Genomic DNA, 17704 nt, shown 5'->3' on the forward strand with positions numbered 1-17704 from the left:
GTGGGTCACACATGAGCAGCGATGGGGATAGAGAGAGGTCACACAGCATCAGCAGGTGACTAGACATGGCATCCTAGAGGAAGCAGGGTATATAAAACAATATGGAGGACAAATTGTTGGCAAGATAAACCAATCCCAAGTCAGTAATGGGCTATTATAGCTTCTCTGTCTTATTGCGAATGCTCCCGGCCATGCTGTTATTCCTAGTCCTATCGTCGTCAGAATCCTGGTGGAATTTTTTTTTCGTTTAACCGGAGGTTGACTGTGTGTGTGTGGTTGCATTATTGGGACGAACAAGACGTAGCTGGTGCATCTGATGACCGAGTGTGAGAGGTCAGCCGCGTGCTGGTCAGTGGAAGGAGGAACCCCTTTACATCGGTGCTATCGCATTTTTCGCTTGGTTTTTATTGGGGGACTGGCAAAGTGAAAGTGTGCATGTCATTTGTAGTGTAGATACTTTGTAAAAGATGGATGTGTGTAGACTTCCCTTGTCAGACTATTTTAATATATTTATCTCTGATGTGTCATATGTTACTTTGTGATAAATGTGCAAATTTTTAACAATGAAATGTTTCAAGTCTATTATTTCTTCTTGAAATGATCAAAATTTTCTCATTATGCAATCAAATCTTTCTCATTATCTGAGTGAGATGGGAATGTCTGTTTACGATTTTATCTCTGGCGTCAGTGTTCCAGTGGTTTATTTAAGCATTGTGTGATGCTGCATACATCTCGTGTATTTTCTCGCTCAGTGCCTATATAGTTTTACGCAAGTTTTTGTTTCAGTACTTGATGTTCAGTCATAATAAATTACGATATTTATAAAATGTCAATAAAAGCCAGTACATGTTATTTTGTCTTCACTGTTTAATAGTTTCCAGTAAAAGTTAACAAATGTGATCAAGAATTATATGGAACTAATATGTATGTCTTGCAGTGTAATAGCAAGGGCATTGTGTTGATGGTCATGTCCATCTTTTAGCTTTCCTTCTGATGAGACATATAGCTTAATCTAAAACAAGTCATTTTTTTTTCTAATAGAAAAATCATTTTCCTTGTTTTACATATACGTAGCTGAGTTTCAAACGAATCTGCATCAGACTGCATACAGTCATAAATAGATTTGATAATTACTTAATTAGTGTACATGCAAAGGAAATAAGAGAACTAGGCCTCAGAATGCTTAAAGCTTCAGATACATGTATATATAAAAATTGTACTGGTACTCAATATTTATTTTTTTTCAATTTCATATTTTCGCACTATTGGCACTTTGCTCACTTTGTTCATCCATCTTCTCTGTCTAGATAGAAGTCTAGTAAACACGCAAAAGAAAGGAGGTTCGAAAATATTTTATTTTCCTGAAGACACGCTGAACAGCTAACATGACGTTCACACCCTGAAACTGAGTAAGAATTACACATTAGATTAAACTGAAATAGCTGCTTTAATCGTATGTGGTAATATGTAGTTGTATTTTTACATCCTCACATCCACTGGTGTTCTGAGTCTACCTGTGGCTGTATAAAGAATCCTGAGTCTGGTGTGGATGTTAGTAAACGAATCAATGAGAAATTGAACAAATATATGGTATACTAGTACATGTATAGATAAATATAGCAAGCTCGTGCATTTGTACAGCCAACTTGTGCCAATATTCACCAAATTTAAGTTCAATAACCCTATAATTTAATAAGTTAACAAATTATGCGTACACATTTGGTCGACAGTGGCAATGTCCATCTGAGAGGCACTCCCAGTGCATGTTGACGGGACATTTACCAAGATTGTTACATGTGGCCACAGCAGAGCAAGCTGCAAAATAGAAAACGAAAGGAAATAAAATCAAATTTGAGAAAAAAAATGAAGTCAAAGAGGTTAATATTCGATTACCTCTAATCGACGTAGTTTACGTCAGTTTGAAAAAAGTGAAATTAAGGTACATTTGTAAATGGAAAAGTCGATAAAGGTAAAAAAAAAAAAAGTTGAATAATTCACATCCATATTGGTAAGCGTATATAAGGTTTAATGAAATATCTCGAATAACTTCTTTCATGCCGAGCTTAAAACTATTTAAGAAAAGTACCGGTAAGATCAAGGTCAAAGGAAAGACGTAGGTTAAAAATGGTGGTGCAGTTGAACAGTTTTTTGCAAGTGAGACAATCATTAACTTAGAAAGTAAGGCCAAAGTCAAAGGAAAGTGCTATGATTGCAGATGATTAACACCATCAGTATGCATTAGCATGTGAAATTTGATATAAATATGAAATTATCTTAAATAATTTCCTTGAAACTTATAGGTTAATTCGATTATAGTGAACTCAACGACAAAAGAAAGGTCAAAGGTAAAACAAAAATGTTGAAAGTTGAATAGTCCCCATCAGTATGTATCTGATAAAAAAAAAATTTGAAAAAATCTTGGAAATTGAGCTTAATACTAATTATTTAAGAAAAGTGAATTCAAGGTCAAATGAAAAGTCAAGGTGAAATATTGATGCACTTGAATTGCCTCATTGATTTTTAAATGTATCATGGAGTTTGATAAAAATACCGGTATCTTCAATGTAGTTTCTGAAACGGTGCTAAACGCAAAGTGTGATGAATTGACAGATTGAAGGAATGACAAACACTATAGTCCAATCCACACTTTGCCTCTTTGCGGGCTCAACCAATAGGTCAAAGGGGAAAACAATGACATTTCTCTCCTTTATGGTACTAAACATTTTGGTGTGCTCTGATAAATTCACTGTGTTTAATTTTTTTTCTTTCGATATAAGGGTAGTCCCATCTTTGGGCAATCATTATACAAGATTTCTTACAAATAAGAGATTTTTTCCCTTGATTTTAGGATATGGACATACATGTATAAGTTTTACATACAAAAAATTCAAACGGGGGGGGGGGGGGGGGCCCGCCGGCCCTGGATCCGCCTTTGGATATAAATTTTGAAAAGAATGGATTCAACTATACGCTCTAGTCATATTCATGGCAGGTCATAACAAAACAAAAATTATAAATGGACCAGACTTGAATGAGACATATGGCAAGTCAAACGTTGCAATATTCGATCTTGTCCATTTGTATTGTGAAATTGTCCATTTGTATTGTGAAATTTTCCATTTGTATTGTATAATTTTTGTTTGTATTCTATAATTTTCCATTTGTATTGTAAATTTTTTTCTATTTGTATTGTATAATTTTTCATTTGTATTGTAAAATTTTTATTTGTATTGTATAATTTTTCATTTGTTGCTAGCGCTCTCGAGCGCTAGCAACTACGTTAGTCCAAATTCCTTGAATACGCATGCTCGGCTTCACGGTCGTGCATTCTGGGAAAACTACTATAGATAGACCGTACGATAACAATTTCGTTGTCTCATGTAGCATTAAAAAACTATGTTTATTTATTGAGTAGCTTACACTTTAAAGTTAATTACATATTTGTAATACTTCAAATTTTTCTGCGTTTTTTTCTGACGGAAAAGCCCGAGTCATTATTTGATTGTTCTAAACAAATACAAGGGAGTTTTTTTTTTTTTTTTTACGTCTAACTAAAGATAGATTCTAATTTCTGATTGGTCAATTCAGCCAATCTTACAAATTCCAGAAACAAGAATTTACACTAAAAATAACGAATAAATCATTATTTATATTAAAAAAAAATCTCATATGTATGGCTTTTAACCTAACATTTCTTGACAAAGATGACCAAAAGGACCAAGCTACTTCACATCTTTCTGGAATTCTTTATACAACATACACTTTAGTTATATTCTATATTCCTTTTAACTCTACTGTATTTTCTTTGCTACATTGCCAAGAAATTCTATTCTTAAACCAGCTCATACAATGCCTCAATCTTGATATTCTCCATATTATATAGAGTCTCCCCCTCTCCAGTAAAGTCATAAATGTTCCGTTGCGCCAAAACTCCAATAGGTCAACACAAAAATCCCCCCTCGTTTCTTTAACTATGTTTCTATAAAATATACTTTACAAAACAACTATAACTTTATCATTCTCCAGTCACGATAAAAATTAAAGATTTCAGCAAAATAAATCACTTAATCAGGGATCCTCCTTTCTGTGTTTAAAAATTGCTACGGCGCTGGCTCACCTATCTTTTTAAAAGAAAAACTTGTATTGTATAATATTCATTTGCATTGTATAATTTTCCATTTGTATTCTATAATTTTTCATTTGCATTGTATATTTTTCATTTATATTGTAAAAAAATCATTTGCATCGTATAATTTTTCATTTGTATTCTATATTTTCCATTTGTATTGTATAATTTTTCATTTGCATTGTATCCGAGGGATTGTTTATTTTGGTTTGTTACGAAGGATTTCATTGGTTTAATCTAATCATTTATCGGATTATGTTTCCGGGAAGTTTACACGTGTTATCCAGTCTGAGCATAGACTGGCTTGCCTGTCTGATCCTCGATATACAGACAGGTGACCAGTAATGTAAAGGGCCGCGCTCATTAATCAATTATAACGGCCGATGTCTCTGCACTCTGTCGCATAGGCGTTGGAACCGGGGGGGGGGCTACTTAGCCCCCCCTTTTTTTTTCCAAAAGTAGACATTATATAGGCATTGAAAATTGGGATTTACCTTTTTTTGGTTGGTTTAGCCCCCCACCCCACCCCATTTTCGATTAGCCCCCCCCTCCCACTTTCAATTTGCTGTTTTTGTTTCCCCGTGACGGAAACCAAAACAGATCACAGCATGGGCGTCGGAAGCAATTTGAAAGTGGGGGGGGGCTAATCGAAAGAGGGGGGGCTAAACAAACCAAAAAAAGGTAAAACGGCACTCTCATAGACGTCGGAACCGGGGGGGGGGGGGCTTCGTAACAAACCAAAATAAACAATCCCTCGGATACAATGCAAATGAGAAATTATCCAATACAAATGGAAAATATAGAATACAAATAAAAAAATTATACAATACAAATGATTTTTTTTACAATATAAATGAAAAATTATACAATGCAAATGAAAAATTATACAATGCAAATGAAAATTATACAATGCAAATGGAAAATATAGAATACAAATGAAAAATTATACAATACAAATGGAAAATTATAGAATACAAATGGAAAATTATAGAATACAAATAAAAATTATACAATACAAATGAAAAATTATACAATACAAATGGAAATTTATAGAATACAAATAAAAATTATACAATACAAATAAACATTATACAATACAAATTGAAAATTTTACAATACAAATGGAAGTGATCGAATATTGCAACGTTTGACTTGCCATAAAAAGGCACTCTCATAGGCGTCGTCGTAACAAACCAAAATAAACAATCCCTCGGATACAATGCAAATGAAAAATTATAAAATACAAATGGAAAATATAGAATACAAATAAAAAATCATACAACACAAATGATTTTTTTACAATATAAATGAAAAATATACAATGCAAATGAAAAATTACACTGTGTATATCCCAACATGCGGGGTGTATACTATGTTGTGCGTGGGGTGTATACTTCCGAAGCGAGAGAAATGGGGTCAATGTACGTTCTTTGTCCATTTTCTCAACTTACGGATATTTTTCGCCAGTAAGCATATGCCTACGGAAGGAAGCATTGTCCAGGGAGTATATGGATACCTGTGAATCCACTGGACACCTTCTAGTTTTATAAAACACCTCAACACAATTCCGAGGATCGGAGCAAAATTGACGCTACACTGTGTTTATGATCAAATATCAGAACAAGGCTTTGCTTTATCATCACTTTTATATTATTGTTAAATATATGTTTACAAAATAAACGTTTGTACAAATTGTCTGTAAATAAAACAGTTCGTATATGAAGAAATTGACGAAAAATCAATGTTGTGTCCGGGGTGTATGCAACATGTTGTACGCCGGGTGTATACCCCATATATTTCTTAGGATTGTTTAATGCAAAGTATCAATGGAAATATTATATTCACACAGGTTTAAAAGCGACAGATAGTGTTGATAAAAATCGTTAATACTAATGCCGAACCAAAGAGTAATTTCCATAAACTTTCTGAAATAAAAAAAATCAACTAAATTTAAAAAAGAATAAAAAACAAACTATCATATTCCAGCATAAAAGGCGCTCGATTTACAAGGAGCGATTGTTATCTGACTAAATGCTACATTGTAGATGGTTCAATCATCTAAATCTACGTAATCATAAAATCTCTCCAAAGGGTCCCTCGCCCCCTCCTCAATGCCTGCATTGAGGACACTTTGCCCTTTTTTGGCTCATTTTAATATACCGGTGAACATTTCGCCTGTTAATAAAAAAAATAGAAACTCTTCATGCATGGTGTATTAGGAATAAATCGTTTTGTTTGTTTCTGCAACATTTATGTTATCAATACATGTATTCTTAAGCATTTATGAGAGTGATGTAGAATCTTTTTTGAAGGGGGGGGGGTATACCTGAAAAAAAAAAATTCTTGACATAAGTTGACTAGCTATAAAAAAAAAGGGGGGGTATCGAAACTCAAACTCCTATTTCAGATAGGGTTGTAGGTCCCATCTTTTTTCAGTACCAATTCTCCTTTTTTACTTAAACATACTACATACCATTTTTGACTATGCTGCAAAAAAGGGGGGGGGGGCGCAACCTGACTTTCGATGAACATTTTCTGTAGTGAAAAGTTGTGACTGGAACAAAAGGGGGGGGGGGGGGGATACTACGTGTCTGTATGATACATATATATTAATTTTACTTTCAAATTTCGCAATATGTGGACTCATTTTTCCTTATCTGAAAAGATTTCATATTTTACAAATCGCAATAAACATGTAAAGCCGGCTATAAAAATGCACATTTGTAATAAGGGACGACAATTTTCGGAGGGCATGCACAATAAAAAAAAACTTTTTTGGTACAATTACAATTTTACGTTGACGTGTAATAAATATCAATTATGTTCACCCTCCTCTATTAATTTATTATCGTATATACAAGTAGTAAAGTTACACCCCCCCCAAATGACCTAAGACACAAACACACCCTCCTCGGGCCCATTCCTATAGAAAGTATGTACTCAGTAAAATACAATGCCTCAATATAAAACAAATAGTTTACTGCCAAATATGGGCTCCTGGGGGCAAAGTACACAACATAAAAATACTACATGAATGAGAACATTTTTTCTTGTGTTTATGACATTACAACAAGCTAAATCTTTTCAAACTCATTTAAAAATTATTGAAAAAAAGTTATGAGGAAATGTTAAATGTTAAAAATGATGCATGTGTGAAACATTTATTAAGAAAGGATCTGAATAAGGTGCCTTTAAATCGAAAGAAAGGATGAATTGTTGGTCATCACATTAAACAGTTAAACAAAGTACCCTGTACATTTACTTCCAAGTGTATGCAAAGCCAAAAGTACGATGAACGTGTATCAATTTTATTTCCAGTAAATCGAATTCATGAACCTGAAGTTGTGCTATTACAAAACTGGTGAATAAATTAAGAAATAAATAGAACTTTTACAAAAGTCAATTGTTAACAATTTTTTTTAATGACAATTCAGACGATGATACTATAGAGTGAAGAGAGGGGTATACACCCCGCGTACAACATGTTGCATACACCCCGGACACAACATTGATTTGACTGTTTTATTTACAGACAATTTGTACAAACGTTTATATTGTAAACATGTTTTTAACAATAATATAAAAGTGACGATAAACCAAAACTTTGTTCTGATATTTGAACAAAAACACAGTGTAGCGTCAATCTTGCTCCGATCCTCGGAATTGTGTTGAGGTGTTTGATAAAACTAGAAGGTGTCCAGTGGATTCACAGGTATCCATATACTCCTTAGACAATGCTTCCTTCCGTAGGCATATGCTTACTGGCGAAAAATATCCATAAGTTGAGAAAATGGACAAAAAACGTACATTGACCCTTTTTCTCTCGCTTCGGAAGTATACACCCCGCGCACAACATAGTATACACCCCGCATGTTGGGATATACACGGTGAATTACATAATGCAAATGAAAAATTATAGAATACAAATGGAAAATTATAGAATACAAATGGAAAATTATAGAATACAAATGAAATTTTACGATACAAATAAAAATTATACGATACAAATGGAAAATTTTACAATACAAATGGAAAATTATACAATACAAATAAAAATTATACGATACAAATGGAAAATTTTACAATACAAATGGAAAAGATCGAATATTGCAACGTTTGACTTGCCATAGAGACACGATGTCGGTGTTTTGTCCACGGCAGTAAATGTACGTGTTTTTCCAACGATGTTATGAAATATTTATATACACATACTTTGATTTTACTTCTTACTTGTATCTGGTGGTGTGTGAACACATGTGCACTGGTAGCTAATGCATGTCAAGTGGAAACCACTGTTACAAATAGTAGTACATTTAGATGTATCTCCATGCCAACCACAGTACTCGGAAGCACACAGCCCTGTCAATAAACATGATAAATAAACATTTTAAAAAGATAAATACATGTATAAATAAAATTGATACATGCTAGAGTAAAAATTGTCTTTTTTCCATACATGATTTTTATTTACCTTCTTAAAGCTAAAGCTTCAAGTAATTAGGAAAGGTCAAAGTTCAATAATCTTATTTCTTACCAATTATTGACAAAAACAAGAGAGCAACCTTCATCTTAGTTCAAACGTTCTTTAGATAGTGTGGAAATGTTTCTACGTGATATCAGGCTTATCTCGTCACGACTTCATTTTGCGTGACAAAATCTACCAAATATACGTAACCGTCAGTGTGCGCGTGTCGCTTATCAAAGTGTCTTCAAACAATTTTATAATGATCCTAAATCGAAGCTACACTATTGTTATCTTAAAGCTAAACCTTTCTAAAAAAAATCTCTCCTGCTATCTGTAACTTCATCATCAGTCTTATTTATATTCATTTAGTTTTTAGGTATCGTTTTTTATGCCATGCCATGAATATGGCCGGGGCATATATTGTTTGTCATGTCCGTCTTCCCGTCTTTCCGTCCTTCAGTCCTTCTGTCTAGCTGTCCTTCCGTCACACTTTGCGTTTAGCTCTGTTCAAAGCTCAGTTTCAAAGAAACTATCCAAGAAATTTTCTTCAAACTTCATATGCTGATAGATATTGATGAGAGGTATGCAACTGCATCAACATTTTTTGACCTTGACCTTTCCTTTGACCTTGACCACACTTTTCTTAAATTAGTGTTTAGCTCAGTTTTAAACATACCATTTAAGATGGTGTTATCATACTTCACACGTTGATACATACTGAAGTAAGCAATTCAACTGCATCAACATTTTGACCTTGACCTCACTTATCTTTAATTAGGGTTTACCTCAGTTTTAAAGATACCATTCATGATATCTTTATCAAACTTCATATGCTTTTAAATACTGATGAGAGCAATTCAACTGCACTTTGGCCTCACTTTTCCTAAATCAGTGTCAAACTTCATATGCTGATACATATTGATGTAAGCAATTCAACTGCATCAATATTTTTTACCTTGACCTTTTATTTGACCTTGACGTCATTTTTTTTTATCAAATTGTGTTTAAGTAAGTTTTAAATAAGGAAATCATTCTAGATATTTTTATCAAACTTCATATGTTGATACATTATTGATGAGAGATATGCAACTGCATCAACATTTTAGACCTTGACCTTTCCTTTGACCTTAACCCCACTTTTCTTGAATCAGTGTCAAACTTCATATGCTGATACATACTGATATAAACAATTCAACTGTATTAACATTTTTGACCTTGACTTTTCATTTGACCTTGATCTCACTTTCATCAAATTGTTTTTAAGTCAGTTTTAAAGAAACCATTTATAATATTTTTTTCAACTTCATATGCTGAAATATTCTGATGAGAGCTTTTCAACTGCATCAACAGTTTTTGACCCTGGCATTTTCTTTGACCTTGACCTCATTTTAATGCTGATACATACTGATGTAGGCAATTCAACTGCATCACTTTTCAAGATATTTTGATCAAATTTCATACACTAATACAAATTTTCATGTTGCATCACTAATATACCCTTGGCGGGGAATTCATGTCCTATGGACATATTTCTAGTTTTAATAATAAAAATCTGAACACCCATTGTTTGCTTTTGTCTTGGACGTATTAATTAGAAATATCAATATTATAGTAAGAAAATAATACCCTTGGTTTGGCTGTTAATTGCCTGCTTAGCTTAACTTAACCCCCTCCCCCTTGTTTCCCGCCTTCAAGAACACGTTATATACCTTAGCCAAAAATAAATATCCAATAATGGCAGCTTAATTTTGGTGAAGGTTAAAGATTTTCAAATGCATTTATTAAACTCTTATGGCCAATGTCAAGAGATAAAAATAATGTTACCCAAAGAAAGGACTTGTCTCAATATATACCTGTCAAAAACGAAAGACAGATCACCAACCATTCAAAAGGTAAGGCCACTGTTTAAGTTTTTTTAAAATGTGGGTTATACTCCAAGGTCAAGGACAGAATTGTTGGTATGCAGGGGAAGGTCCTGTCATATGGAATACACTGTGAGAGTCCAAGACCATCTGTTCAAAAGTTACGACAAAGGTTCAAGTTGTTTAAAGAACATGCCAAGAAAACCTTAGCATTCTCTCCGTATAGCAAACTCAATAAAAGCCGAATTAACATTAATCTGTGATTCTTCCCCTGGGAGACGTGCGGAAGCAATTAATGTCTGCAGTTTCGAGGGAGGGATCTTAAAATTTACTGGGTTAAAATTATAGGTAGAATACTAGTTATTTAGAAGCCTTTCCCCCCCCCCCTCCATTGTCTTTTTCGGGTGGGGGGGGGATGAAATTAATTATAGTAAAGTAATTCTTCAATAAAATAAGCTGCCTTTCAATTTTTTTACGTAATACAATTTCAGAATATTTTTTCTCAGTACAAATAAATTGACATCGGGTCGTTGTGGAAGTACCGCGTCGAAATATAGATAAAAGAGTACCAAATTTCCGGAAGTTTACATCATTTCCTGGTTGAAGAAGATGGAGACGAGTACTGAATGGGTAGACGTTACCCGATTGGCTATGTATATATTTTCATTTTAAAATGAATATTTTCTTTTGATTGTTTTTTCTTATTTTCTTTAGTCCAATTTTTTTAAAAATAAATTTTGGTACCAGTGCCTCTGGCATTTTACGTATTTTGTAAATAAAGATATTTGACAGTAACTTTTTAGGGTATTTGTACTACTTCCTGGGGTGGAAGTTTATTTTTTCTTTAACTAAGAAAGCTTAAAACCTAGGATCCACCCCCAGAAGTCTGCTGCCGTAAATTGTCTTGCTGGCGTTTTGGGAATATGGGTGATTTGCATCAATTACACTTTTATTGACTCCATCGCTGTCGAAATCGGACGAGATTTCTTGGCATGGGTTACACTCTAAGTTCAAGGTCAAATTTGTTGGTATCCAAAGGAAGTCTTTTCAGAAATATATCCCTGAAAATATCAATTGAAATCCCTAGTTCTAACTGTTCAAAAACTTTAGCCAGGGTTTTTAATTTTTTTTAAAGCGAGGTCAAGAGGTCACATATGTTGGTACTCAAAAAAGGATTTGTCGCTGACACAACTACATGTAACTTAGATAGCCATTGCCGCGGTTCAACCATCGAATGTTTACAGGATAGCTAAAGTTACTATTTGCGGTCAAACAACCAACCAGACAGACGGATGGACTGGGCAGAAAGTTCCCAGAAACTAGGTCTACCCTCAAATCTTCGATTACGGGACCATAAGATAACCTTAGTACGGAAAATATTTAGCTCCTTCGGTTGCTGATCGGTTCAGCAATTACACACCAAATAGTATTTCCGGTATAAACAACAAGCATGAAGTCCAAGGGCGTAGCGTTAAATATTTTTATCAAACAAATGAATTTAAAACCTCTCAAGAACATTAAATTTACGTTTGATCCATATCATAAAGGTGTTCGTTCCATAAGGTATGTAAAAAGTAATTCCTATTTGAAATAGTTTTAGATACTGATCATGCTGATAGATTTTTGTCTTGTATCCAACAGGTCCAGTTCAATCTCTTGATTTTGCAGCTAGGCTGTAGCTTTATTGTCTAGTGCAACACACATTTATATTAGTGGTAACCAACCAGTAGCAACATTGTTATAAAAATAGAGAGAAGTATTTTCATATTTTCGTAATTTTATTTCAGAGAGATGATGTGCATTATAAATTCACCCAAGTTGTTAGATACAAATCAAAACTTAACAACAAAAGTGGACATAAAAAGTGACAGGACTAGTCCACAAATGAAGCTTAATTTTGGTAAGAAAAAACATGCCACATCTTGTAAAAACGACTTGTTTATTTCTGACGGAAATACACTTAATTAAGTATATATAGTTACATGTATTTGTGATTGATTTAACATTATTTTGCTTTGTTCAGAATCTTTCATTTTTCCTCAACTATAATTTTTTTTGTCTAGCTGATGGACATACAGTGATATTCAAAACTGAACATTTAAGTACATTGACAATTGCCCAGAAATTTGCCAAACTTTGTCAAGATCGAGTAGAAACTGTCACAGTAGGAGAATCAGCGATTTTTGCAGCTTCAAAACCAGGAAAAATGGCAAAGAAGAAATAATTTAGTGTTTTTGTGTGTGATTTTTTGTTCTTTTTGTAATAAAGCACTCATTAGTTTGTTGATATAAAGGGAAATAAAAGCAGCGGTAAAGATATTCCTTACTCATTATATGTCGTACAATATACAGTATATTCGACTGTACTACAATGAATTCTACTACCAGGTATTATAATACCAGGTATATCATGTTTACCTTATAACAAATGTAGTGCAAGAACCATAATCATCCAGTCCATGACGGTATCCACACAGCAGCGGATCCAGGAATTTCAAAACGGGGAAGGGGGGGGGGATTGGGCATTAGAAGGTAGGAGTTTTGGGGGTGCATTGAAGACAAGACCTCATTGTGTGTGTCCTCGGCAAAATCCCCAGAAAACTTTGGAAATTCTAACAAATAAGATGTGTTTCCCTTGATTTTAGGATAAAGCAAACACTTTTTTAAAAAAAAAAATCAAGGGGGGGGGGGGCACGCCCGGCGCACTGGCCCTGGATCCGCCTTTGCTACTGATCCTCACCATAAATTATCCTACATTGGCATATAACGTCGCCTGCATCAAAATTACACATTAACATATGATGACCAGGGACATACACGAACACACATACAACACCATGAATACATTGATCGACAACATACAAGGTCATGTGAATGTAGCATAACCGACAACAATTTGAAGATGTAAAATATCGATATGCACATTTCTATCTCGCATTCAGCAGGTGGGGAAAGGTTCAGTTCCATATACCGGGTATTGAGTCATATTGTCGCTGGTATCAATATGTACCTCTGGACAGCTATATGCACAGCTAGGGCGACGAAATATAGCGCCATTTGTCGGTTAACAAAGATAGCGTTGATTTTCTCACGACGAAGTCCCATTAGATAAGAGAGCTTCAGACGTGATACGATTTAGTTGACATTTGGAGTCCTACAAGACAAGTGAAAATGAAAGTCACACTCTGTTTCGCTATCATTTGTTGTTTTGTCGGTGAGTTGTTTTATAAAATATCTTCTAGTAAAATATAGTATGGATGGCCTAAATATATATATGTATATACTTAAAACTAGACACATCATATTTAAAAATAGTGTTCCCAGTATTTCCATTCGAACGTTTTCTTTTATTTCAATATAATTTAATTCTGGTTGTAACGCTGTATTTGATTGGATAAAATATTTACTTTATATCGTATGAAATGGGTTGCCTACGTCACAATGACTTGCGTCAAAAACGTATCAATCCGCCTGACGTTACATTCAAATTATGTACAAACTAAAGTCATTTTGTTAGAACAATATCTTTTTTTCTTACATGAAATGAATGAAAATTAAATTATAAGCAATGAAATTAATAGCTACCCATTTTATACGGTATAAACTGGGTTGGAACAGTTAACGTTTTTTTATAAACCGCGAAGCGATTTATAAAGCGTAAACTGCCCCAATCCAGTTTATACCGTATAAAATGGGTAGCTATTAAATTCATTCCTTAAATGAATAGTTTTTTTTTGGTATCAACATCGTTTTTAAGTCTGCATATTATTCAATTATTAGGAAGTTAATGAATGCACAATATCTTATGAGTACTAAAATGATGTGTTCTACATTGTCAGTTTCATGTTCCAACATCTTGCAGAAAAAATCTGAAAAACAGAATAAAACATTGTACACGTATAATGGTCCATTACATTATAGCTGTGGTGTACAGTGAAGACTGCAGACAGACGTCTGATTGTGTAAACACCGCTTGTACCGCCGGGGCTTTTGTTGGATGCTCTCACTCAGCAAGACAGTGCACATGTTACACACATAACACGCATGGAATTGGTATGTTTGAATTAAATTCGATTACTAGTATTAACCGCAAGAGCAGCATATTTAAATCAAGGACATTTTATGTACATTAATCGATACCCATGGCTGAGACCGCATTGTGAATCTTAGAAGGCGTAAAATATCCCCTTTTTTATTAAAAATATATAAAATTTTAAATGACATTCGATGTGTATACTTGTTTTTAGCCTGTACTAACCGTGACACATGCCGCGCTTCATCAGCTCTTCACTGTGACAGGGACGAAAAGCACTGTGTGGACGGGTTCTGTCATTGTACCCACAACTAACAGACAGGGGTAGGAATGTTACACATCAATCTTTTATATATCTTCAGAATTTACAGTCACTTATACCGAGTTCCCAAATTTCTTAAATTGGTGCACAATACTTTCAGATTCTTTTAAATGAGATTGATAAATTATTTATTTTATTTTTCAGTCGATGCCAAGAAACCAGAGTTCGGTGATTTATGCCTCACCACCAAATAAAATGTTTTCAAAACAAAATGTTTTTTTTTTTATTACACTTACTAGTATTTTAATATAAAATTTCCCGTCACTTATCATACAACATACAGGGAGAGGTAATTAATGAAACAAAAGGTCTACGGGCCACATTGCTTACCTAAGCGCATCGGCTAGGAAAAAAAGCACAAATCAGTTTAATATTGAAAAGTTTATGGGAAGGTGTGTGTGTGTGTGAATTTTATACCAGAGGATGTCTCCATATCAAATTAACATATCTTTGCTGTTCTTGAGAAAAAGATTTTTAAATATATATTCTTACTGTTTATCACTTTGAAAAAAATTCACCCCCATTGCGGCCCCTTCCTATCTCAAGGGGTCATAATTTGAACAAATTTAAATCTTCATTACATGAAGATGTCAATATGATTAAACATAGCTTTTTCTGTTCTGGAGAAGATTTTTTCCTCTATTTTCTTATGTAAAACTTTGACACCCCACTGTGGCCCCATCCTAGTACCGGCGGTTATGACTTGAATGAACTTAAATCTACACAACCAGAGGATGCTTCCATATAAATAGCACCAATCACAGCTTTGCTTTTTTTAAACGAAGATTTTTTCTATTTATTTCAATGCTGAACTTTGAATGGTCCGGCCTATACACTGTATACCCCCGCAGCTTTGCTTTTTTTAGACAAAAATTTTTTCTATTTATTTCCGGCGATTCATGATTCGAACAATTCAGAATCATTTTACAGGATGCTTCCACGTGTTACAGCTTTTCTGGCTCAGTGGTTCTTGGGAAGAATTTTAATTATCTCACCCTAATTTTGTTTTCCCGATCATCCCTCCTTGTGAATGGTCTTGGTCCTGCATCTTAGAAATATATAACCCCATTTAAAGAGAATGCATTGAACCAAAATCGGCTCGGTGGTTCTTGCATGAGCAGAAATTGAAATGTGAAAAGTTTAGAGACGGTCATACATGTACAAACGACGGACAAAAGTATAAGAAAAGCTTACTTGACCTTTCAGCTCAGTCACATGAGCTTAAAAAGGACACAATTGATAAGCTTTCGTCAATAATTGCATCGATGCATTAACTAATATTAAAAAAAATATGTAATAGTTTCTCTAAAATTGAGCCATAAGAAAAACAGAACTGATAAGTTCAAGATCAAAGAAGAGGATGAGTTCAAAATACTAGTAGTTAAAATAAAAAAACAACTTAGCACTCGAGAACATCAAAGCATTGAAGCAAAAATATGCAATGTGGCTAGCTGGTAAAAGGACATGCCAGCCAACAACTTCATTATCCCATCCTCAATGGACAGTATATTTATAAGTATTTTTATTGACTCTGTTTTACTAATTTTTTTTTTTTTTTACATATATGAAAGATAACTCAATCGAAGGATAAAAATTAGATAAAATAACTTTTTTCTTTTGATTAGTACTGCCCCAGTTGTTCACCATACTTTACCTAGAGACAATATAAATGATTTCTTTCGTTTGAGGAACGAGTAAGACAGAAATCAATTTCTACTTAGTGATAATGAATTACTTTTTTCGAAATTACAAGTTTTTCATTCGAATACCTGTTGAATATCACGTGGTTCTTTAGAACCGGTCTCGTTAGCAAGGCAAAGGCTGACTTCGATCATGAACTGTTGTTGAACTAGAGTAACATCGAACCCGATATAGTTTAACTGGAGTGACGTAATTTTTCTACCATAGTTCTACCAACGGAAACACGAGGGTAGAACTATGGTAGAAAAATTACGTCACTCCAGTTAAACTATATATCGGGTTCGATGTTACTCTATAAAAATATAGTTCAACAACAGTTACTCAAGTACATGATCGAAGTCAGCCTATATAAATTGTGAATTGTGGTTTAAATGCCAGTTTAGGACGACAAGTAGAGCACGATAAAGTTTAAATTTTATCATGATTTATTCAATCACATAAGCATGTATATACATATTGATTTTCATATTTTGCATACCTGGTATGTTATGCACATTGTACAAATAAAACTGCTGCGTGTCGTTGCTATGTCCAAATGGTGTGTTTGTTGTTTATTGTACTTTCATTTGAAAGTAATGAATGCATGGACATAGAGTAGAACTATTTTATTTTTATTTGAATACTTCCCCAATTGTTCACCATACTTTACCTAGCGGAAACACGATATCCATTTATTTTTAGCTGCATATAATGAAGACTACAAAACCTTGTTTTATATGTTTCTGCTACGATTTATTGTCGGTATTTATTAATGCCATGTCTAAGGTTAAAAACTAATAAGGTTTAAATATCATTGTCATAACTGAGAACCATCGGACAGGAGTTGTTAGACGATCGAAAAGACACACCCTGTTTTTTTTTCCAAGTTCACGGAGTAACTGTTTAGATTAAGGTTAGAAAAAATTGAATTATCTTCCGAAAATGGACAATAAAAGATATATTTTGAAAAGAAACATACAAAAACACTTTTGATTTATATATTCCTTATTTACATCGTGTAAGGGACTGCAGACCCTGTGGCCTAATGGATAAGGCGTCGGCCTCCGGAGCCGAAGATTGTGGGTTCGAGTCCCATCAGGGTCGAACGCTACATTTTTTTTCATTTATTCATTAATACATTAATTTTATATTATTTAAAAATGATTACAATGCAAATGATACTAAAAAATCCATGAGGGAATACCATTTATTATACA

General features: G+C 33.9%; 2 protein-coding genes and 1 non-coding gene across 3 annotated transcripts; all 3 read left to right on the forward strand.

Moving 5' to 3' along the window:
- Positions 1–11859: 11859 nt before the first annotated feature.
- LOC134246122 (uncharacterized) lies at positions 11860–12771 on the forward strand. The gene is made up of 3 exons (XM_062728398.1): positions 11860–12016; positions 12241–12353; positions 12517–12771. Exons 1-3 carry the CDS (start codon positions 11904–11906, stop codon positions 12675–12677), a joined length of 387 nt encoding a protein of 128 aa, XP_062584382.1. The 5' UTR covers positions 11860–11903; the 3' UTR covers positions 12678–12771.
- A 780-nt stretch (positions 12772–13551) lies between these two features.
- Positions 13552–14809, forward strand: LOC134246123 (serine protease inhibitor Cvsi-2-like). Its single transcript, XM_062728399.1, has 3 exons — positions 13552–13666; positions 14374–14505; positions 14700–14809. Exons 1-3 carry the CDS (start codon positions 13624–13626, stop codon positions 14798–14800), a joined length of 276 nt encoding a protein of 91 aa, XP_062584383.1. The 5' UTR covers positions 13552–13623; the 3' UTR covers positions 14801–14809.
- A 2709-nt stretch (positions 14810–17518) lies between these two features.
- Trnar-ccg (transfer RNA arginine (anticodon CCG)) lies at positions 17519–17591 on the forward strand. The gene has a single exon. It is a non-coding gene; the product is annotated as a tRNA-Arg (tRNA).
- Positions 17592–17704: the final 113 nt, after the last annotated feature.

Source organism: Saccostrea cucullata, unplaced genomic scaffold (assembly GCF_032062105.1).
Source record: "Saccostrea cucullata isolate Sc308-1 unplaced genomic scaffold, CSIRO_AGI_Scuc_v1 ctg47, whole genome shotgun sequence".
Lineage (NCBI taxonomy): Eukaryota > Metazoa > Mollusca > Bivalvia > Ostreida > Ostreidae > Saccostrea > Saccostrea cuccullata.